General features: G+C 44.9%; 1 protein-coding gene across 1 annotated transcript in view; it reads right to left on the bottom strand.

Moving 5' to 3' along the window:
• LOC119955017 (serine/threonine-protein kinase 38-like) overlaps positions 1 to 25,105 on the bottom strand; it is an 87,554-nt gene that overhangs the window by 13,820 nt on the left and 48,629 nt on the right. The window contains exons 3-10 of the mRNA XM_038780822.1: positions 18,079 to 18,130; positions 16,283 to 16,405; positions 13,842 to 13,925; positions 12,393 to 12,516; positions 8,936 to 9,090; positions 6,569 to 6,671; positions 6,402 to 6,463; positions 5,521 to 5,638 (exon numbers count right to left, since the gene is read on the bottom strand). Of these exons, the coding sequence (XP_038636750.1) occupies positions 5,521 to 5,638; positions 6,402 to 6,463; positions 6,569 to 6,671; positions 8,936 to 9,090; positions 12,393 to 12,516; positions 13,842 to 13,925; positions 16,283 to 16,405; positions 18,079 to 18,130 (821 nt within the window). The remainder of the gene's footprint in view (positions 1 to 5,520; positions 5,639 to 6,401; positions 6,464 to 6,568; positions 6,672 to 8,935; positions 9,091 to 12,392; positions 12,517 to 13,841; positions 13,926 to 16,282; positions 16,406 to 18,078; positions 18,131 to 25,105) is intronic.

Here is a 25,105-nt window from a genome sequence, read left to right as displayed (position 1 = left end):
GAATGTGCACAGACTGCTAACACACAGCACACTGAAAAACTATACATTGCGAGCAAAAGTTCCAATTGGATTGGATTGGATTTGGATTTTGTTTATTGTCACGTGTACCGAGGTACAGTGAACTGTGAGCAGCTCAAAAGATTGTTAAGTACATGAAAAGAAAAGGAAATAAAAGAAAATACATAATAGGGTAACACAAGGTATACAATGTAACTACATAACACCGGCATCGGGTGAAGCATGCAGGGGTGTAGTGTTAATGAGGTCAGTCCATAAGAGGGTCGTTTAGGAGTCTGGTAACAACGGGGAAGAAGCTGTTTTTGAGTCTATTCGTGCGTGTTCTCAGACTTCTGCATCTCCTGCCCGATGGAAGAAGTTGGAAGAGTGAGTAAGCCGGGTGGGAGGGGTCTTTGATTATACTGCCCGCTTTCCCCAGGCAGCGGGAGGTGTAGATGGAGTCAATGGATGGGAGGCAGCTTTGTGTGATGGACTGGGCTGTGTTCACAACTCTGAGGTTTCTTGCGGTCTTGGGCCAAGCGGTTGCCATACCAGGCTGTGATGCAGCCAGATAGGATGCTTTCTATGGGGCATCTGTAAAAGCTGGTAAGAATTACCGTGGACATGCCGAAGTTCCTTAGTTTCCTAAGGAAGTACAGGCGCTGTTGTGCTTTCTTGGTGGTAGCGTCAACATGAGTGGACCAGGACAGATTTTTGGAGATGTGTACCCCTAGGAATTTAAAACTGCTAACCATCTCCACCTCGGCCCCGTTGATGCTGACAGGGGTGTGTACTTTGCTTCCTGAAGTCAATGACCAGCTCTTTAGTTTTGTTGGCATTGAGGGATAGTATGTTGTCATTCAGAACAGATAATGTAGAAACAGGAGACCATTCAGCCCATCGGTTACATCATTTAATTAGATCACAGCTGATTTGCATCCACTTGGCTTTGGTTCCGTAAAGAAATATGAAATTTAGACCAAATTTGTCAAGTGGACAGTTCTGCGGTCCTGGTTTTCTGCAACATTCAGCAATAAAACCATCTTAGCTACTACACCGTCATGCAAGAAAAAAGATAACTTGCATTTCTATAGCGCCTTTCCTGCCCTCAGGCGTCCCAAACTGCTTCACAGCCAACATTTTGACAATTGCCGAAGAGACATGCTGTCTAAACTTTTTTGTCTTGCACTTGTCAGGACAGATTGTAGGACAACCAATAGTAAAAGGAACAACAATTTATACTGCACGAGAAGAGTGTGCTGCTTGATTGGTAAATGGACTCAGATTGGTAGAAGTTTTGCCATGGAGAATACAGCAGGGAACAGTTAATTGCTATTTTATCAACATGTCTCTTCTGCCAATTACTACTAAACGACTACTTTGTGAAATGTGCTCAGTGCTGTAGGAAACACAATAGCCGGTTTGTATACACAGTCAGCTCCCACAAACAACAATGTGACAATGATCAGAGAATCTGGTTCTTCTGATGTTGGCCTCAGGACACCAGAGAGAACTACTTCTTTGGAATAGCCTTTTTGTCAATCTTAGAAACCACACATCAACCACAAAGGTCCCCTGACTTTTCATTGGTAAACAACATACATATTAGACGAGACAATAAACAGATCAGCTTGCCCTGTACGTGCAATTGGCACCAATTTTCTTTCCCTGCCTAGTAAACTGATTCACACTTATTCTATGCTCCACATGTAATGACACGTTGCATGTAATCCATGGATCATTTCACCATCCAAAAGGGAGGGGCAGAGACACCAACAGCCGATAAACCTACTGGCCAGGATCTTGCATCTGAATCTGCCAGAGAGCGTTAGCTGCTCCACCGTGTCCACGGCAGGACAGAGCAGCACCAATGCTAGTTATGATCAGAGTGTCAGGACCTCCGCTCAACAGCCTGCAAATTATTGGGTCGTGTGGGTGAATTATTTGATTAAAGTGGGCCGCTTGAAAAAAAAAGTTTGCATACCACTGGTCGACAGAGTCAGTCTGGAGTATTGTGCTCAAGTCTCTGGAGTGGGACCAACCTCAGAATCAGAGGCTATCCACATCACCCTGACTTCCGATCGTCTATATGTGACCATTCAGCGTGGATTTGTGTTGTGCGGGTACCCGAGCAGACCCGGAGCGGCGACAGTGCCACGAATTCCCAATGCATGGATTTCTCATCATCAGAGATGGCAACAAAGTAGATTTATTTGGAGCAATGGCTGGGGAAACCTCTTGGTCACAACTGGATCTTTCCCCAACCATCAATGCTAACAAACAGGACATTTGATTTTGATGCAGTCACTGCTGGCAAGCAGGCAATATAAACCTGTCCAGGTAATCTGCAGAAAACATTGTGCCTTTAACTTAATAAAGGAACACTCTAAAACACAATCGGACATCGAGCCACATAAAGAGATATTAGGGCCACATAACCAAAACCTTGGTCTAAGAGCTAGGATTTAAAGAGCTTCTTAAATGAGGAGAGTGAGATTGAGAGGCAGAGGGCGTCAGGGAGATAATTCCAGTGCTTGGGAACCAGGCAACTGAAGGCACAGCCGGCAGCGGTGGAACAATTGTAATTGGGAATGAACAAGCGGCCAGAATTAAAGGACAGCAGATATGTCACGTGATTGTAGGGTAGGAGGAGATTACAGAGGTAGGGAGGAGTGAGGTTATGGAGGATTTGAAAGCAGGATCAAAATTTTAAAATCAAGATGTTGCTTGAAAGGAAGTTGGTGCATGTGAACGGATTGATAGGGGAACAATATTTGCTGCAGGTTAAGACGTGGGCAGAGTTTTGGATGATTTCAATTTTACAGAGGGCAGAATGAAGGAGAATAAGCCAGGAGTGCATTGGAATAGTAAAATCTAGAAGCAACGAAGACAAGGTTTACAGTAGCAGAGAAGCTGAGGGGCAGGTTCTACAGGAGGGAATAGGCGGTCTTATCGATGGTGTGATAACGAGGGGCAGGTTCTACAGGAGGGAATAGGCGGTCTTATCGATGGTGTGATAACGAGGTCAGGATGAAATACGACAGCAAGGTTACAAACTTATTCTCAGACTGTTGTCAAGGAGAAGAATAGAGTGGGTAGTGAGGGAACAGCTTAGAGTGTGGAGCAAAAATGATAACTATACAATTCCAGGGCCTGGATTCTCCGAAAATGGGGCTATGTCCCCATGCCCGCGGGAAAACGGGCGCAAATCACTCCAGACTTTTTTCAAAAAGTCCGGAGTGATTCTCCAGGTTTAAGAGGGACAGCAGGGCCCCGGCGTGCACCGCGCAGCTCCTGCTGCTGATACAGGACCCTGCACATCCGGCCGCGGGCCCACGCATGCACGCGGCGGCCAGTCGCGGGTCCGCGCATGGGCGTGGTGGCCGTTTTCGCAGCGGTCCCCGCGCAACATGGCAGAGCCACACAGCAGGCCAGCGCGGAAGAAGACAAGCCACCCTCCCGGTTCGCGCACGTCCGGCGATCGGTAGCCCCCGGTCGCGGACCTGTCCATCGTGGAGGCACCCCCGCCGGAGTCTAATCCCCCCCCCCCCCCCCCCCCCCCCCACCAGGATGGCCAGCGCGGCCGAGAATCCGAGCTCCCGCCAGGTGGAACCAGGTTGGAACCACACTGGCGGAACTCAGCCGGAACCCAGCTAGTTCGATCGCAGAGAATCGCGTAGGGGCCTCTTTCAACATCCCCTGAACGGCGCCGAGTCAACCACACGCGGCTGGCGGCGATTCTCCAGGCGCCACGGGTCTGAGACCCCATTCTCTGCCCCCACGCCGAGCGCCATTTCGGAACGGAGGCTCGGAGAATCCCAGCCAAGGAATTTACAGACTAGATAGCTGAAAGCACAGTTGTCAATGGTCAGGGCGAAGGAGAGTGGAGAGTGAAAAATAAACGGCCAGGGTTAGAGAAATGTTAAGTTTTCCGTCCATTACATATTCCAGCCCTACAATTACCGAAGAACTTGGAGTCTTCCCTGGGAAGAAGGTGTGTTAATTTGGGCTGCATGCCAGCTCCACTGGTCCTGGTGTAGAATAATGGGTAAAGAATTATGGTAATAAGATGGTGATGTGTACCATGATGTAACAATGACATCAACAGTGTAAAAAACTGAGAAGAGAAGATGGAACAGTCTGTACGAGACAGAAGTACTTATCAGGAAGATTCATGTGTAGGGTGGAGTAAATAAAGGGGTTTTGAAAAGCCTACCAGAGTTAAATCTAAATCACTCATAAGCCCTTCCCAATCCAGCGCAGGCCACAAGTTACCCAAAGAAGGATCCAAATAGTTGTTAAAGAGAAAACCAAACCATCTGGTGCCTACTCCCCTGCCCACACAGTAGTTTTACCTGCTTCACTGGTGGACTAATTGAGACCCTTAAGTGGTAAATTAATGGCCTCGTCCCACCACCACTCAGATTTCGCCCATGGTTGGTGACGAGGTTGGTGCCAGGTGTCCAGCCCGCCCAGTTAATGGCCATGCAAAGAGGGACCCATTGTGCCTACTGGAGGCCCACCCCTCCACAATGATTTCCCTCCCCCACTGCCACGTCCTCTTCAACCCAACCCCTCCTCCCCAGCCTGCCAGCATGGCCCCAGTGAGACCCTCGACATTCCTAGAAGTCTGGCTCCATCGCAACTTGTATTCCCTCTGGGACTGACTACAGACCCAACATTGGCCACCACCTTTGATATCACTGCTAAGACAAGAGAACTGCTAGTCATTTGATTGCCTGGCAGTTCACGGAGTACAGCCTTCTTCCCCAGTAGAAGGCCCACCTCAAACCAAGTACCGGCCTGAAGGTTGTCAAATGGCTGTGGTGCAAGCTGCCCAAGCAAGGGGTGGGCTCACCCTCAGACTTATACACCAGGAGCCTTGCTCCTAAAGTGCAATTCAGCCCTGGGTTTAGTTGAGGAAATGGTGTACGAGTCCATTTTGATTATTGAGAATTGTTTTTGTATCGGAATGGCCAACAGCATGAAGAACAGAAGGATTCACAGACTAATTAACAATCTGGCAGTTTGTAACATAAACCATGATGAACTTTAGAATAGCCAGTTCAATATTGGGGGGGGGGGGGGGGGGGGGGGGGGTGATGATGTAATTGGCTCCTATAACCCAAATGATTGGGGGGGGGGGGGCTGGAGAAATGTTCAGACTCATTGGACACAAGGATCCCATTGGATGTCAACAAGGAATTTGCAGCTGAAATTCCATTTTCCACTCACTGCAACTGTCTGGAGTGGGGTTCGAAGCCTCCACATTCAGACCCAGAGGTAGAAACACTAATCACCGAGCATAAGATTGGTTCCACCACCATTGAGCACTTAACAAACCTCAGTAAGCAAGAAAATTAAATAAATATACACATGTGGAGTACATTACCCGAGGCACCTCCGACAAAAATTGGCACTCAAAAAGCCGACTGTTTCATCACGCCCATGGACTAGTCAGTAATTTCTATTGGACAACAGCAATCTATACCAAAGAACTTTTTTATTGGTCCTTGGACATACCTATCAGCATTTCGTACATGATGACCCCCAAGGACCACCAATCACAGAGCTTGTTGTATCCATTCTGCATGAATACTTCCGGGGCAATATAATCTGGGGTGCCAACCGTGGAGTAGGCCTGAGAATTAGAATGAAAAATAAAAGCATCATTTCTCAGAAACATCACCCAGAATCCAAAAATCAACTGCCCTGAAGAGACGATCACATGGCAAGATAGGGTCTGCAAACTCTGAACATTCTGGTTTTGATTGTTTCTTTTCGGGAGATCAGGGAAGTGGGCGAGTCTCACGGACTGTCCTTCCTTCACCCTCCTGAGATAACCTGTCCACTGTTTTAGCAACTGACGAAGACTTGCATTCCTCAAGAACCTTTCGCAGTGGCAGGACATCCAAAATAACTCAACAGCCAATGAAGTACTTGCGAAAACCAGTCGCTGTTGTAACGATTTGCATAGAGCCAGATCGCACTAACAGGAATGAGATAATGATCAGATAATCTGTTTTAGTGACATCAGTTGAAGGATAAAAATTAGCCAGGACACCAAGTGCTTTTCAAATGTTGACAGTGGGATTTCTTATGCCCATCTGTTGGGAGGCCTTTATTTAGTCTCTCATCCCAAAGATGGCACCTCTGACAGTGCAGCACTCTCTCAGTAGTGCACTGGGAGTGTCAGGCTGGATTATATGCTCACATCTCATGGCGTGGGATTTGAATCCTCAAGTTTATAACTCAGAGGCAAGACACAGCAACCCATTGAGGCTGAACTAACGCAGAGTACTAAAAATGACACACAAAGATAAGGCCTGGATATAGTATCGTTTTCAATAGCACAGCACCATCAAAATGACTAAAACACAGTGAAAGGGGAGAATAAATCTCACCAGCTGCCGTCTATTTTTCTTCCAAGTTTCTGCTTTTCGTTTCGAGTTCATATTCTGAAAAGCTGATGAGGAAAGTAATCTAATTAATCAAAGTAATTAAAAATCCCTTTCGCTGGGGTGGGCAGCCCCAAAAGCCTAATCCGCCACTTCACTTGAAATTAACTTACTGAAATCGCTAGGGGGGCTGCAAGTGAGATTTCGGTAGAACTCTGTCCTGTGAGCTTTCTTCAGTCCTGTGCACAGCCCAAAATCAGACAATTTCACGTGTCCCTATAAAGAGAACAAACATCAGCAACGTGACAGAATTCGGCCCAGCAACAAAAACAAATTGCCTCATTTCTCACAGTCACAAACTTCTACATGGTCACTTATCAAAAAAGTGACCATGGGCGTCGCTGGCTGGGCCAGCATTTATTGCCCATCCCTAATTGCCCTTGAACTACGTAGCTTGCTAGGCCATTTTAGAGGGCATTTAAGAGTCAACCACATTGCTCTGGGTCTGGAGTCACATGTAGGCCAAACTAGGCAAAATGGCAGATTTCTTTCCCTAAAGGACATTAGTGAATCAGATGGATTTTTAGGATAATTAACAATTGTTTTATGGTCAACGCTGAACTTTTAATTCAACATTTTTATTGAATTCAAGTTTCACCATCCACTGTGGTTGGGTTTGAACGTGGGTCCCCAGAGCATTACCCTGGGTCTCTGGACTACTAGTCCAGTGACAATACCACAACGCCACCACTTTGCCTAAAATCATCGTGAAATCGCTGCGATTTGAGAGAGCGAGAGCCAGAGAGCGTAGAAGGTAGCCAGAGAGCGTAGAAGGTGGCCAGCAAGCGCCAGACATGGCCATCCTACAGAAAGTTACAGTTGTGTCTCTATGGTAATCAGTGTGTGAGACAAGTACAAGGCTCTCCTGCTGTCATCACATTACACCAAACGCAGCAGATACTGTTATGGGGCAAAGATTCCATTAGTCCCAAAGATGGAGATAGGAAGAATAGAGAACAAGCTCAGTAAGGTCCAGGAATGGCCAGGGTCAGGTATTGGCACACATTGAGAACATGTTCCCTTGTCCCAGAGCATCGCTAGTGACATCAAAACGTTCCTAACACCTTCAGAGTCTTAACACGGCAGAGAAGATGTGCAGGTTAGGGGGATTGGCATTCTAAATTGTCCCTTAGGGGACGGCATGTGGTGCAGTGGTTAGCACTGGGACTGGGGTGCTGAGGACCCCGGTATGAATCCCGGCCTTGGGTCACTGTGGAGTTTGCACATTCTCCCCGTGCCTGCATGGGTTTCACCCCAACAACCCAAGGGTGTGCAGGTTAGGTGGATTTGCTACACCAAATTGCCCCTTAATTGGGTACTCTAAATTAATTTTTTAAAGAATGGTCCCTTAGTATCCAAAGGTTAGGTGCGGTTATGGAGTTACAGGGAGAAGGTGGGGGAAGTGGGCTTAGATAGGGTAATCTTTCAGAGGGTCAGTATAGACTATGGGGCAATCCTCCAAAATGGAGACTAAGTGTTCGCGTCGTCGTCAACGCGCGTGAAACAGGCGCGGGGATGACCGATTCTGTCCCCCACAGGGGGCCAGCATGGTGCTGGAGCGGTTCACGCCACTCCAGCCTGCCTTCCCGACGCCAAATGGGCACTGCGCCAACCCGCGCAAGCGCAGTTGGGCCGTGCCAACCCGTGCATGCGTGGGGGACTTCTTCAGCGCGCTGACCCCTACGCAACATGGCGTGAGGGTTCAGGGGCCAGCCGCACAACAAAGTAGGCCCGGGGGAAAAGAGGTCAGCCCGCTGATCGGTGGGCCCAAATCGCGGGCAAGACCCCATTGGAGGACCACCCCCCCAGTGAAGGAGTGCTTTTCCCCGCCCCACAGACCAGCCCCCGACCCCTCGCGCAGAGTTCCTGCCGGCAGCGGCCAGGGGTGAACGGCGCCGGTGGGACTCTGCTTTTTGCACGTGGCCACTCGGCCCATCCGGGCTGGAGAATCAGCGGCCCCGCCGATTCCAGCGGCCCGCGCCGCATCAAACGCACCGGCGCAAATGGCGCCGATTCTCCGCACCTCGGAGAATCGCGCGCCGGCATCGGGGCCTCCTGGCGCAGTTGCGGCGATTCTCCATCCCGCCGTGGGGCTCGGAGAATCGCGCCCTATATGGTCTGAATGGTCTCCTTCTACACTATAGGGATTCTATGATTTTCTGATTCTATGAATTAGATAATGCAGATGAGAACTGCAGCACAGCTGACAGGTTGAGATGAAATGTGGGTGGGTGCAGGCTCGTTGGAGCATAAATATCAGTACAGATCAATTAGGCCAAAAGGCTTACTTTGGCACTCGCAAATCAGAGCTCAGTACTGACAGATGCAATAACGGAGAGTGAATTATAGAATCTTACAGCACAGGAGGCCATTTTGCCCATCAGGCCAGTTCTGGAACTTAGCAGCTTTCTGTATGGGCAAGTGGATGGCGTATGGTCCATTAAAAACAGTCTTCACACCTTGGGAGAGAAGTGACTTACCCTGCTATCTAATAAGAGGTTATCTGGTTTGATGTCTCGGTGAATGAAACCCAGTTGATGTATACAGTCAATGGCCAACACAGTCTCTGCAATGTAAAACTGAGCCTCTTCCTCAGACAGTGTATCTTTCTTCATGAGTAAGGTCATCATATCACCTGGGAAAAATACAGACACATTCAAGGTCATTGTAATCAAGGGGCATACATCACTCATGCAGATTTATTCTCAGGTGGAGGTAAAATGTTCTCAATAATAATAATCTTTATTAGTGTCACAGGTAGGCACACATTTCAATGAAGTTACTGTGAAAATTCCATAGTCACCATACTCAGGCGCCTGTTCGGGTACACTCGAAAGAGAATTCCGAATGTCCAATTCACCAAACAAGCATGTCTTTCGGGACTTGTGGAAGGAAACTGGAGCACCCGGAGGGAACCCACCCAGACACAGGGAGAACGTGCAGACTACGCACAGTGACCCAAGCCGGGAATCGATCCCGGGTCACCGGCACTGTGAAGCAACAGTGCTAATCACTGTGCTACCGTGCTGTCCTCTTGCCTCACAACACAAGCACGATGGGCTGAATGGACTCTTTCTGGGTTGCTCTTCCCATGATTCTGCCCAGACCCTTCAACGCTCCCCCATCCTCAAAATACTGAGATGGTATCTATCACAGATAGATTGTTGCAGCCCTTGCCCAAGTTTCATTATTAACCAGCCAAAGGTCAAACCTTTCCCCTGATGAGGTCAAAAAGGAACAATAGAGTTGAGGTTGTTGGGTGAACAACCTAGAGACTGAAAGCATCATCCAGAGACACAGGTTCAAGTCCCAGTATGGTAGCTGGGAAAGTTAGATGTAATTAATTCAACAAAATCTGGAATTCAGATGTTGGTCTTTATCTGAAGGGGGTTGGAAGTCAGAGGGGTTGCAGCTGTAGAAAACTCTGGAGAGAGAAAGAGGGTTGACATGTCACCTCAATGTAAGGAAGATATTTCAGCAAACCCCTCTGTTCTTCGAAGGAGCATCTATGGCATCTTTTGGGCATCCACCAGAGTGGACAAATGGGGCCTTGGTTTAATATCTCATCTCAAAGACAGCAGCTGACTGTGCAGCTCCAGATTGGTCATTGCCTCAAAATATTAACTCTTCTCTCTCTCTCCACAGATGCTGTCCGGCCTGCTGAATATTTCCACCATTTTCTGTCTTTATTTCAGATTTTCAATATCCACAATATTTTGCTTTGATATAAATAGTTCAACTCTAATTACCGCACCAAGGAAGGATTTGGAGATATTGCCTTGGAAAGGATACAGAGCGAGTTCACCAGAATGATATGGGGCTGAAAGTGGTAAATTACGAGGACAGGATTCATAGGTTAGACATGTGTTCTCTTGAATATATGCGATAAAAAGTTAAACGAATTGAGAGCAAAGTCAATATTCTTCTGGTGTGAGGAATTCACCAAAAAACCTAGAGCTCGGCCACTCGGGGGTAATGTCAGGACACACTTCCTCATCCAAAGAGTAAGGGAAATTTGGAATGTGATGACCAATTTGTGCACAGCAAGATCCCACAAAGAGCAATGTGGTAAGGAACTGATTGATCGATTTTAGGGAATGTTGGTTGGGAGACAATTATTGCCCAGGACACTGCTGAGAATTTCTCTGCCCCTTTTGAAATAAAGCAAAAACAAATAGAATACAAGAGTAAACCAGACAGAAATATAAAAACTTTTAAAAGTATATAAAAAGGAGGAGAGTAGCTAAAGTAAGCATTGGTCCCTTAAAAGCAGAGATACGAGAAATAATCTTGGGGAATGAGGAAATGGCGGAGGCATCAAAAAAGTATTTTGTGTTGGTCACAACAATAGAAGACTCCAGTTTCATACCAGAAACAGGCAGTCAACCTGGGGGCTAAAAAGAGTGGGGGAATTAAGGAAATGAATATCAGCAGAGAAAAAAATATTGGCCTACACCTTAGAGCTCTAAAAAAAAAAAATAGCTGTTGTGATAGTGACTATGATTTTCCAAAATTCCTTAGATTGGGGAATGGTCCTACTGGATCTGAACAAATTCATGAAAAGAGGGAGAGAAAAAGGTGGGAGAGGGAAAATAACAAACTATGGGCCTGTTAGCCTAACATCAGTTGTTGGGAAAATGCTGGAATCTATTATTAAGAAAATCTCGGCAATGCATTTCAAAAAATAGAACAAGCTAAAATTTTACTCGAGAAATCTGACAAATTTATTACAGTTTTTGAAGATGTAACTAGTAGGGCAGATATGAGGGAACCAGTGGATGGATGTAGTACATCTGGATTTCCAAACGGCTTTCGAAAATGTGACACTCAAAATGTTAATAGGCAAAAATCAGGGATCACAGAGTTAGGGATAATATATTAACATGGATAGAGGATTGGTTAATGGATAGAGTGGCAGGCAGGCAGTAACTAGTTGAGTGCCGCAAGGCTCAGTGCTAGGGCATCATCTATTTAAAATCTATATTAATAACTTAGATGACAGAGAGCCATGGATCAAAGTTTGCTGATGATACAAAACGAGACAGAAACGTATGCTGTGGGGAGGACACAGAGGCTGTGAAGAGATAAAGACAGGGTAAGTGAACGGGCCACAAGATGCCAAATGGAATATAACATAGGGAATTGTGAAGTCATTCACTTTGGTTGGAAGAACAGAAAAGTCATTTTTTTTTTTAAAAAAGGTGTTACACTTTTAAATGGTGATGTTCAAAGAGACTTGGGTGTGCTTGTCCAAGGCATGCAGCCAGTACATCAAACAATGAGAAAGACAAATGACATGTTGGCCATTATTGCAAGGGGTTTGGCGTACAAGAATAAATAAGTCTTCTTATAGTTGTACGGGATTTTGGTGAGACAATATCTGGAACACTTTGTGCAGTTTTGGTTTACATATTTAAAAAAGGATATTCTTGTTTTGGAGGTGGTACATCAAAGGTTCAGGAGATAAGTCCCAGTGATGACAGAGTTGCCCTATGGTGAGAGGCTGAGTAAATTGAGTTTATAGTCTCTGGAATTTAGAAGAATGAGAGGTGATCTCATTGAAACCTACAAAATTCTGAGAGAGTAGATGCCGAGAGACTGTTTCCACTGGTTGGAAAATATGAAACATGGAGGCCACAGTCTCAGGTCTGAGGCGAGGAGAAATTACTTTCCACAAAGGGAATCTTTGTGGATGCTCCATTATATTTAACGCTGGGGTAGACAGATTTTCAGTCTCTCAGGGAATTAAGGGATAAGGGGAGCTGGCAGTAAAATGGAGTTGAAGTCCATGATCGTACGGAATAGTGGAGCAGGCTCGACCAGCCATGTGGTCTACTCCTGCTCTTATTTCTTGTGCAAGAGCAGCAATAGTGAGAAAGAAACAGGTTCCTGTTGCCTTCAAGGCAAAGTAACAAAGGATTGGCTGACGACACTCACCCCCAGGCAGAAATTCCATAATTAAATATAGGTTTCTCTTGTCCTGAAAACTGTAGAACATCTTCACCACCCACGCACCATCAGCTTCTACAAGGATATCCCTCTCTGCCCGAATGTGAGCCACCTGAGATTGAAAAAACGTATTAAACATGGAACATTGGAATTACTGGACAAAGAGATCTGGCATATGGTTTACCTGCTACCACCAGACGTCACATGTAATCATACCAGTTGATTTAGAATCATAGACAATTACAGTGCAGAAAGAGGCCCACCTTGCCTGCGCTGGCAAATTAAACGGGAAAAAAAAGCTTGCAGCTCAGTTTAATCCTACTTCCAGCACTTGATCCATAGTCTTACACGTTACAGCACTTTAACATATCCAGGCACCTTCTACTTTTCTATTGTAGATCGGCCTACTGCCACCTTTCATTGTCTCATTCAGCACTGCACACTGCTCATGGACCAGGGTTCAAAACGCCAATGAAGGCTTAAAGGAACCCTGGTGAGACCACACCTGGAGCACTTGTGCAGGTTTGGTCTCCTTAACGAAGGAAGGATATATATTTACCTTTCCTCTTGTGAAAGTATGCTAGATTTATTAACAAGTATTTGCCTGCATCATTCAGCATCTCACTCGCAGTGCAATCCTAGCTTGGAGGAATTTCTTTCTTCAAGCCCTGATCTGGGCCTGCCTTAAACCTTTGCTCATAATGAACCCCAGGTAGTTGGCCTCCGCCCCCTACCTGGGGAGCTCGTATTCCACAAGTCCCACAGGGGGATCAATGATGGTTTTCCTGTGGTCCTTATGGGGTTTTAACTATTGCATTTTAAGGTTCCTGGGACAAAGGGATTGTCCCATGATGGGAGATGGACAAGCCTCCATGTCCCGGAGTTTAAAAGAACGAGAGGTGATCTCATTGAACTGTATAAAATTCTTAAGAGACTTAGCTAGGAATCTAGAACATGGGGCTACAGCCTCAGAATAAGGGAGTAATGAGAGGAGGATCAATTTCTTCGCACAAAGGGTTGAGAGTCTTTGGAATTATCGCCCCCAGAGGGTTGCACTTTCTCAGTCTTTGAGTATAATCAAGTCAGAGGTGGAAAGATTTTTGTGCATCAAGAGAATTATGGGGATATGGGGAAGAAGGTGGAGTTGAGGTAGAAGGTCAGTCATGGTCTTATTGAATGGTGGATGAGATATCAGTGGAGCAGACTCGAAGGCCAAATGGCCAACTCTAGCTCCTATTCGCTATGTCATGATGAGATTCTCGCACAACTCCCAGGTGTTTAATCTGTGATACATGGAAACATGACATGGCGAGGAGATAAGTACTCTGCCCTTATTTCAACCTGAAGCTCGTACAAGAATGTGGGTGCTTAAAACAACGACTACATGACTGACTAAAAACATGCAATGGAAGTGTTATTATTTAGCTGATTGCATACCTGCTCTTTTTCCAACATATCTGACTTTCGAAGGATCTTCATGGCATAGATGTGTCCAGTGTCCTTCTTCTGTACAAGACGCACCTGAGAAAGGAGTTTTCCCCAAAGTATTACGAGCAATGTATAATTCTTTAAGGCTTTCCCTTTACAGGTATGGTAATGCACGGAATGTGGTACCAATCTAGCAACTCAGGGATTTGCGAGTTCAGATGCCTCAAAGCAAGTTGTAAAAAGGAGTTAATAATAATAATAATCTTTATTATTATCACAAGTAGGCTTACATTAACACTGCAATGAAGTTACTGTGAAAATCCCCTAGTCGCCACACACAGGGGAACGTGCAGACTCCGTGCAGACAGTGATCCAAGTGGGAATCAAACCTGGGACCCTGGCGCTGTGAAGCAACAGTGCCAACCACCGTGCTACAGTGAGTTCATCAGAATCTGGCAATTTATGCGCTGAACCTGAAATATGTCAGATTGCCAACAAAGTCCAAACTCATTTCCTGATGTTCTTCAATAGTGGAAACCTGTTGCCCTTGGCCTATAGAGCTGCCACAAGAAAGCAAGGTGTGAAGAGAATACAAAAGAATTACAGAGGGACGTAGACAGGTTAAGTGATTCGGCAAAAATCGAACAGATGGAGTATAAAGAGGGAAAATCTGAGGTTGTCAACATTCTCAGGAAGAATAGAAAAGCAGCATATTATTCAAATGTAGAGAGATTGCAAAATGCTGCAGGACAGAAGGACCTGGGAGTCCTGGTACATAGATCACAAAAAGCTGGCTTGCAGGTACAGCAAGTGATTAGGAAGGCAAGATCAAAAAATGTTGGCCTTTTATTGCAAAGAGGATGGAATATAAAAGTAGGGAAGTCTTGCTATGGCTTTACAGTACATTGGTTAAACCGCACCTGGAGTACTGCATAGACTTTATTGAGAACTCTATACTTGAGAAGGGGCATACTAGTTACTGGTCTGTGAACAGTTCAGAGAACGATCACTAAGCTGATTGCTGGGATGAAGGGGTTGTCTTATAAGGAAAGGGGACAAAAGGGCGGCATGGTGGAGCAGTGGTTAGCACTGTTGCCTCACAGAGCTGAGGTCCTGTGTTCGATGCTGGCCTCAGGTCACCGTCCTTGTGGAGTTTGCACATTCTCCATGGGTCTCACCCCAACAACCCAAACATGTGCAGGGTAGGTAAATTGGTCATACTAAAATTGCCCCTTAATTGGAAAAGAAAATTGGATGCTCTAAATTTATTTTAAAAAAGAAAAGGGAATGAATGTTGCCCTTACTGAAACATAAGCGGGCTTGATATGGAGCATGTTTCCTCTTTTGGAAGGGGGTGCATGGCATCACACAAGCTTGATACCATCCAGGAAAAAGCAGACCATTTGATCGACACCATATCCACAAACATCCACTCCCTCCATCATCAACGCACATTGGCAGTAGTGTGTACCATCTACAAGATGCACTGTAGCAACTCACCAAGTCTCCTCCGACATCATCCAAACCCACGGCCACTAACATCTAGATGGACAAGAGCAGCAGATGTACGAGAACATGATCACTTCCAAGTTCCCCTCCAAGCCACACACCATCCTGACTTGGAACTATATCGCTCTTCCATCACTGTCACTAGGTCAAAATCCTGGAACTCCCTCCCTAACAGCACTGTGGATGTACCCGCATCACATGGCCTGCAGCGTTTCAAGGTGCAGCTCTCCAAAACCTTCTCAAAGGCAATAAATGCTATCCTAGCCAGCGATGTTCTCATCCCATGAAAGAATATTTTTAAAAGTCTAGAGGTTTGTCCAATCAGCAGATAGCCTGCAAGCCACCAGTGGAGCAAGGAAGTAATTCCTGGAAGCCACAAGAGAATCTGAAGGTCATTTTTATTAAATTCATTCTCAGGATATGTGCATTACTGGGAAGGCTGACATTCATTGCTCATCATTAGTTTATCCAGGAGAAGGTAGTGGTGAGCCACCTTCTTGAAGCGCTGCATGTTAGTGTGGTGAAAAGGCACTCGTTGTACTGTTAGGGTGGGAGTTCCAGAATCTTGCCCCCATGACAATGGCAAAACAGCTTGCGATGGTGTGTGACTTGAAGATTAATGTCAAGTCATGCAGGTGGTGGCATTCCCATGCATCTGCTGCCTTTGTCCTCATCGGTTATGGAGGTCACAAGTTTGGACGGTACTGCCCCGACATGAATACAAGTATCGCTTTTATATACTACTGTGTTAATCTAAATAATAAAACAAATTCCAGTATCGGGGAGTCACCGACAGTGCAGTATTGCTCCCTGAGAAAGATCTACAACAAAAGCTCGTGATTGTTTGTGTACACTAAAAATTACTGACTTCATATGTCAAACGGCTTGCTTTGTAACACCATCGCCAAAAAACATAAACTAAACACAGAAACTGGACTAACCTCCCCAAAAGCACCTCTTCCTATAACCTTCAGAGACTCAAAGTCATCCAGGCCCAACCTGGTTCTCTTGAGGCGAAGGAATTCCGTCTCTTTCTGAGCATGTTGCGTTCGTCGCATTCGTCTCTGGTGAAAACACAACACAAGAAATAATGTAGTCATTATGTAGTCAGGAATTTTCATACTGCTACATGTTCACCGGTTGAAAGCACATGCAAACTTTGCTGAAAGCCTCTGTAATCAAGGCCAAGAAGATGTTCCGTTTGATTCATTATCCTGGCCTTTAATTTTTCTCCCCTCTCTTCATTTCAGGTCCCACCATCGCCACGGCAAATTTCCCCCATCTGGTACAACCATCACAGGTTTTATTTCTAAACGGCTGAGACTTATTTTGACGTAAATATTGACCAAGCTGGCAGAAGCTCTGCTGATCTCCACAGCTCAGCGTTGTCACTGAGAATGTCCTAGGACGTTTTACTTTTAAAAAATAAATTTAGAGTACCCAATTATTTTTTCCCCAATTAAGCAGCAATTTAGCATGGCCAATCCACCTACCCTGCACATCTTTGGGTTGTGGGGGATCGAACTGGGGTTATCGGCGCCATGAGGCAGCAGTGTTAACCACTGCGCAACCATACCGCTCTCTAGTACAAGTATTCTGTGAGAAATCTGCCCAAACCAATGTGCTTTAATTCTCGGAGATGTTCACAGTGCAAAACTGCTGTCACTATGACTACCACCAGTAGTCCTATAACCACCAACTCTTCACCCTCCCATTACCCCAGCTCAAAGGGATCCTTCTAGACACAATCTACATTTTGGAGGAAAAAAATAAATTGACATTGAAAATCTACATATTTTCCGCAACATTCCCACCGTGACCTCACCAGGATTAAACCAAATAAGACTGAATGCTATACCGGCAGACTTGTAAAAGTAAAGAAAGAATGAAAATTTCTGAGCACCTTTCACAATCTTAGGACATCCCAAAGTCAATTAAGTACATTTTTTTGATTTGCTGAGGTAATGTCAGAAAGGCAGTGAACAGTAAGCTCCAACACACATGCAGTGTGGTAGCTGACCAGAAAATCAGTTTCTATGAGGCGAGTGGAGGGGAATTATTGATCAGGGCACCAGATAGCCCTTGACCTTCTGTGGGATCTTTTAGAATCCACCAGATAATGGACAGGGCCCCGTTTAGTGCCTCATTTGAAAGCCGGCACCTCCAACAGGATAGCATCTTCCGGTTTAACTACACTTCCTACCTTCTGAAAAAAAAAATACTGCTGATCAATTCAATCAGCATTCCGGACATAAGTTGGCATTTTAAATTCTACCCTTGCTCTTCTCCCCTTCCTCTGTGGCCCCATCATTTCTGCTCAGTCCTAGGAAGAGTCCAGTTTAACTTCTTGTTCCCAGTACTAATGAAAATATTCATTCGGGAAACAACTTTAAAAAAATATAGAGTAGCCAATTATTATTTTTTTATTTTTCCAATTAAGGGGCAATTTAGTGTTTCCAATCCACCTAACCTGCACATCTTTAGGTTGTGGGGGCGAAACTCACGCAGACACGGGGAGAATGTGCAAACTCCACATGGACAGTGACCCAGGGCCGGGATTCAAACTTAGGTCCTCAGCGCGTAGTCCCAGTGTTAACCACTGCGCCACATGCCGCCCTTATTTGTGAAACAATAACCAGTCTCTCGAGATGCAGCTGTGAGTCGCTGGGTTAAATCCTAAGTAATAGGTTTACAATGCCTAAAGCTTTTGCCAATAATTCCATCAGAGGCGACTTACATCTTCAGCAGCCAATCCTTCCTGCTCCATGGCTTTTTCTAGTTGTACTTGCCTGGAAAAGAAATTTTCAAAAAAGGTGGTCTCATTAATGATGGTATAACTTAATTAGAGGCAGCGTAGTGGTAAGAGAAGATGGTTCACGAGGCTGCATGACCAGAATTAGTGGATGAAGCAGAGAGAAACTTTTGAGAATACACGTATCTGATGATTAATGGAAAGGGGCACAAAGATTATGGGATCAGGATGGGGCATATTGGATTAGCACCACTGCTGACATGGGACGATAAAGACAACATGGACCTGCTTAGCACTTCATCCAAAAGACAGTGCAATATCCTTCAGTACTGCGCTAGGAGGGGCAGCCTTAATTTTTTGCTGAAAATCCAAGAGATGGGCCTTCATTACTGATTATACCAACATGCTTGCCGATAATTCAAAGATAGGTGGGAAAGCAAGTTGGGAGGAGGATACAAAGAGACTGCAAAGGGATACGGATAGATTAAGTGAGTGGTAAAATTTGGCAGAGGGAGTATAATGTGAGAAAATGAGAACTTTTCCACTTTGGCAGGAAGAATAGAAAAGCAGACTATTATTTAAATGACAAGAAACTGTAGAATGCTGCAGTATAAAGGCATCGGGTGCCCTGGTACAGGAATCACAAAATATTAGCATGCAGGCAGAACAGAGAATTAGGAAGGCAAAATAACACTGGCCATTATTTCAAGAGGGATGGAGTATAAAAATATGGAAGTCATTTACAACTGTACAGTGCATTGGTGAGACTGCATCTGGGGTACTGTGTCTAGTTTCGGCCCCCTTACTTGAGGAATGTACTTGGAAGCTGTTCACAGGAGGTTGATTAGTTTGACTTCTGGGATGAAGGGATGTCTTATGAAGACAAGTTTGAGCAGGTTGGGCTTATACTCTTATTGAAACATATTCCGAGGCTTTACCAGGGTAGATGCTTAGAGAATGTTTTTACTTGTGGGGGAAGGGGGTGCAGCTTAGGAATAAGGGGTCTCCCACTTAAAATGGAGATGAGGAGGATTTTTGTCTCTCAGAGTCACTAGTCTTTGGAATTCTCTTTCACAGAACAGTGGAGACTGGGTCATTGAATATATTCAAGGTCGAGTTACAAAGGCTTTTGATCTACATGGGGAACAGACAGGAAAGTGGAGTTCTGATGTGGTCGGATCATCCATTGAATGAGGTATAGGGGGGTTGACATGGGATTGACGCTCAAGGGTTTTAAATAGCCTTCTCCTGTTCTTATATAAAAGTGTGGTGAATGCGGCTAATCCTAGTCACCATCAGCTCCAGTCCTGAGTTACTTGTAAAAGGCTCAGTACTGAAGCAGCAAGTGATAGTGGGCCAAGGAACCAGTCCTGAAAGATCCCCTGAAGTGATGTTGAGGTAATTGGCCTGGTCAATCAACTTCTTTTCTATCAGTTCTGACACTCGACAGTTTTCTCACCGATACTCATGGACAGCAGCTATGCTTGGATTCGCAAGGGTGTGAGTGCGCAGGCTGTCTATTGTGAAATTGCTCTCACTATCTTAACAATCCTGAAACAAGGACAAAGCTTGGTTCAAGTTCTACTTCAGGACTTGGGCAGGTATTTGACCTTTTCACCAACACAGAGAAGGCAAAAAAAAAAAAATAGGAAGAGTCGGCAATGCAACCCCCCTAGTCTGCTCCGCCATTCAATTAGATCATGGCCAATCCTCTGCTTAAAAACTATTTTCCCGCATAATTCTCAACTCCTTTGATATCTTTGTAATGGGAAATCTATCAATTATAGTCTTCAATATACCTCACTGACTGAGTCCCCACAGATCACTGGAGAAGAATTCCAAAGATTCGCCACCCTCTGACTAAGGAAGTTCCTCCTTATCTCAGTCCCAAATGACATACCACTTATGTGGAGACTGTTACCATTGGTTCTAAATGCCCCCCTGCTCTACCTCACCCAGCCAGGAGAAACATCCTTCCTGCATCAACACTGTCAAATTCTTTTAAAAAAAATTAATTTAGTGTACCCAATTCATTTTTCCAATTAAGGGGCAATTTAGCGTGGCCAATCAACCTACCTTGCACATCTTTGGGCTGTGGGGGCGAAACCTACGCAAATACAGGGAGGATGTGCAAACTCCACACGGACAATGACTCAGAGTCGGGATCGAACCTGGGACCTCGGCGCCATCAGGCAGCAGTACTAACCACTGTGCCACCGTGCTGCCCAACCCTGTCGAATTCTGTGAGAATTTTGTACACTTCAAAGAGCTAATCTCTCATTCTTCTAAACTCAAGAGAATACAGGCCCAGTCTCCTCCATCTCTCCTCATAAGTCAATTCCACTATCCCAGGACCCAGTCTGGTGAACCTTTGTTGCGCTCCCTCTTTGGCAAGTACATCATTCCTTAGGCAAGGAGACCAAAACTATCCACAACACTCCAGGTGTTGTCTCACCAAAACTCTATACAATTGCAGCAAGACTCCCTTACTCTTGTACTCCAATCAAGGCTAACATACCATTTGCCTTTTTAATTGCTTGCTGTCGCTGCATGTTAGCTTTCAGTAACTTATGAACAAGGAGCCCTAGGTTCCTTTGGACATCAACACTTCTCAACCTCTCACTCTATATTTCTATTACCAAAGTGGATAGCTTCACATTTTTCCACATTATATTTGATCAGTCACGTTCTTGCCCACTCACTTAGCCTGCTAAATCCCCTGAAAGCATCTTTGCATCCTCTTCACATCTCACATTGTCACCTAGTTTTGCATCATTAGCAAACTTGGAAATATTACATTTGGTCCCCGCAACCAAATCATTGATATAGATTGTGATATCTGGGGCCCAAGCATTGATCCGTGTGGTACTCCACAAGTCTCTGCCTGCCAACCAGAGAATGCCCCATTTATTCCCATTCTTTCTTTTCTATCCATTAACAATCCTCAATCTATGCCAATATATTACCTCCTGTCTCATGAGCTCTAATGTTGCTTACTATCCTCATGTATGGAACCTTATTGAGAGTCTTCTAAAAATCCAAATATACCACATGCATTGGTTCACCCTCATTTATTCTGCTGGTTAATTCCTCAAAAAATTCCAACAGGCTTGTCAAACATGATTTCCCTTTAATAAATCCATGTTGACGCTGCCGAATCTGACTGTTATTTTCCTGTGCCCAGTTATCACATCCTTTACAGGTTCTAGCATTTTCCCCTCCACTGATTTCAGGCTAACCGGTCTGTAGTTCCCAGTTTTCTCTCTACCTCCTTTCACAAATAGTGGAGGGCGGGGGAGGTTGTCATTCAGAGGAGACAGCAAACTCTCTGCCTGTTCTGGTGGCTCCAGTGGGTGTCCAGTAAAGAAAAAGCAATGTGTCCTGAAGTCATTTCAATATTCCTTTCTCAACCGTCACCATCAAACTAGATAACTGGCCATGCATCTTGTCAGTGTTCGTGTAAAATGGTCGCTCTCTTTACCCATGTGACAGCACATCATTCCAATCATTGGACGACATAAGAAGACACAACATGAATGCAATATATATTTATTTTAATAGTACTTTAGTGTTATAAAAGGTGGTCCCACAAGATCCCCAGGAACCAATGGCCACACAAGACTAGGTTTTTACATTTACACTGCCTTAATATGCATATCAGCGACCAATGTTTAATTTGGTTCTACCAAATTGATGGGAAACTTTAAAGTCCTCCTTCTTGTGACACCACAACACTAAACTTTGTTAGCAAAACTGCAGCCCATGAGATTAAAGGAACAGAGGCAATGCAGATATTAAATTGGCAAAGGGACAGAAAGTAGACAGTCAATAGTGAACACTTGTTTTTTTGGGCTGGAGTGAGGTGATCCATCGTGTTTCACAGGCTGGGTATCAGGACCATTGCTCTATTTCATCTATGTCAATAACCAGGAATTGGGGAGTGCGGGGTAACGTTTCAATGTTTGCAGATGACACAAAACTCAAATGTAGTAAACAATGAGGACACAGACTGGTGAAATGGCAGAACGATTCACACACTAAATATGAAGGGATACTTACAAAAGGTGCAGGCAATATATGCACACAAATCTCATGAGGAGGCGGAATTTCAGTGGGCTGTGAACCTTTGGAATTCTCTGCCCGAGGGGACTGTGGAAGCTGAGTTGTTGAGTATGATCAAGACTATGATCGAGAGATTTCTACATATTAAAAACATCACAGAGATAGTGCAGGAAAATGGTGAAGTACAAGATCAGCCATGATCTCACAGAATGAAGGCCTGAAGGGCTGAATGGTCTACTCCTGTTCCTATTTCTTATTTTCTTTCACTGTCAAATTGAGATGGCTGTTTTTTAAAAAATGACGTGATCCTTGGCTTTAATATTGAGATATTGAGAAAGCTATGCTAAATGTTTATAAAACACTGGCTAGACCTCAGTTGGAGCAACACATCTTAGGAAGATTGTCATGGCCTTGGCGAGGGTCCAACGATTTATTAGCATGGCACTGGCAACTTCAATTATCCAGAGAGAGTGGTGGAGCTCGGATTGATGGGAAAATGCTTGGGCAGCACAAGTGGAAAGCACTGTGGCTTCACAGCGCCAGGGTCCCAGTTTCGATTCCCCATTGGGTCACTGTCTGTGCGGAGTCTGCATGTTCTCCTGGTGTCTGCACGGGTTTCCTCCCACAGTCCAAAGACGTGCAGGTTAGGTGGATTGGCCATGCTAAATTGCCCTTAGTGATGGGTGGGGTTACTTGGTTTTGGGGATAGGGTGGAGGTGTGGGCTTGGATAGGGTGCTCTTTCCAAAAGCAGGTGCAGACTCGATGGGCCGAATGGTCTCCTTTTGCACTGTAACTTCTATGATTGATTCAAAGGTTAGGTGGATTGGCTATGATAAATTGCCCTTAGTGACCAAAAAGGTTGGAGGGGTTATTGGGTTACGGGGATAGGGTGGAAATGAGGGCTTCAGTGGGTCGGTGCAGACCCGATGGGCCAAATGCCCTCCTTCTGCACTGTATATTCTATGTTCTATGATCTCCTTACAGCAGAGAAAAGGTAAGAGGAGATTTGATAAGAGGTGTTCAAAAATCATGATCGGTTTTAATTGTTTCTTCTTGTTCACCGTTTCCAGTATTAGGAAAAGTCAGTTGCCAGACAACACAGATTTGAAATGATTGGCAAAAGAACCAGAGGGGTCATTCAAAACATTTAAAAAATATATACAATTATGATCTTGAATGTGTGGCTTAATAAAAGGGAATGCAAGCGGGTAAAATAGTAACTTTTAAAATACTTGAAGGGAAAATATTTGCAGGGTATATTGGGAAAGAGCAGGGATCGGGACTAGTTCTGTCAAAGAGCCAGCACGTGTTAGATGGGCAAAATGGCCTCCTTGTGTGTTGCAACTGGATTCAAATTTGCATTTACATAATGTATTTGATATAGTAAAATATCCAAACATGCTTTCCAGGAATGCTATCGGACAAATCTGACACTCAGCAAAATAATGGACATTAGACATATGTTAAGGAGCATTACACAAGAGGAAAGAGAGGTAGACTGGTTTACGGAGGGAATTCTAGACTTTTGGGCCTCAGCAACTGAGGGCACCGCTGTCAATTAAGGATGTGGAAGAGGCAGAACAAGAGGAGGTTACAGAGATAGGGAGGGGCAAGGCCATGGAAGAATTTGAATGCAAGGTGTGAACTTTTAAAATTGAGGCATTGCTAGACCAGGAGGGGCAAGGTGTGAATGGGCCTGCATTCCTACATTTTGTGACTCCAAGTCATGCTGATGGCTCCTTCATTGCTCCAATAAACAAGGACCTTTTCCAAGCCCTACCCAATGCCAATTAGCAATTACCATGGTTGTGGTCTCTGGAGTCACAGGAACTGTTGGTGAACCAATTCCCCCATGGCTACGTGTAGAGATTCAAATCGTGGAAACAATGCAACAAATCCCATTCAAAACACCCAGAAGACGTTAATTGATCCCACATTGCATTTCAAACCAGCCCAAACATGACATCATAGAGCCAAAAGAAAGAGAGCCTAATGGCAGAACCAAAGTTATTGACAATTTAATCAACAAACACCACAGACCATGACAGAATCAATGAGCGAGAGAGGACTGACCAGATCAGGATTAACACCAGAGAAAAGACTCAAGAGATCCAAAGACTAAGCTTTTTTTCTGAACGAGACAGAATAGGATGCAAGATAGTCTATGAGCTTATATGAAGAAAAGTCCCCAATCACAGAGTATGTTAATTAAGATTGCATCAGAATTACATTCAAAACAATGGGAGAGGGAAACAACAAGGTAACAAGTTGGAATTTTGTTTTACTTCATGGGGTGAGGGTGTCACTGGGCCAGCAGTTGTTGCCCATCCCAGACTGCCCTTGAACTGAGCGATTTGCTAGGCCATTTTCAGGGGGCAGTTCAGATTCAACCACATTGCTGTGAATCTGGAGTTACATGTAGGCCAGACCAGGTAATGATGGCAGGATTTCCTTCTCCAAAAAAGGTATTTATTGAACAAGGTGGGGTTTTATGACAATCAGCAGTGGTCTTGTATTTAGATTCCGGATTTCTTTTGTTGAATTCAAATTTCCGTGGTGGTATTCAAACCTGGGTATCCAGTGCATTAACCTGGGTCACTGGATCACTAGTCCATTGGCAATACCATCACGTCACTGCATCCCCCACAGCAAGGTCAAACATCCTAAACTCTTGCACCCATCATTTACAAAATGAAATCAGATATTGAACTACAGAAGATGATTTTGGGGCAGAGAATCAAAACCTTGGTTAAAGAGGTAGCTTTTCAGGCTATCTTAAGGAAAGAAAATATGAGGTTAGAGAGGTAGGGAGGATTAAGAATTCACAAAATTAGGGCAACTCCCTGCTATTCTTCAAAGAGACTGCCGTGAGATCTTTAGCATCCACCGAACAGGGTATGGAGGGTCCCAGTTTAATGTCTCACCCAAAAGATGGTTTACCAACTGACA

This window comes from Scyliorhinus canicula, chromosome 20 (assembly GCF_902713615.1).
Source record: "Scyliorhinus canicula chromosome 20, sScyCan1.1, whole genome shotgun sequence".
NCBI lineage: Eukaryota > Metazoa > Chordata > Chondrichthyes > Carcharhiniformes > Scyliorhinidae > Scyliorhinus > Scyliorhinus canicula.
The sequence above is the reverse complement of the archived record's forward strand: the minus strand, read 5'-3'. Positions and strand labels throughout refer to the sequence as shown.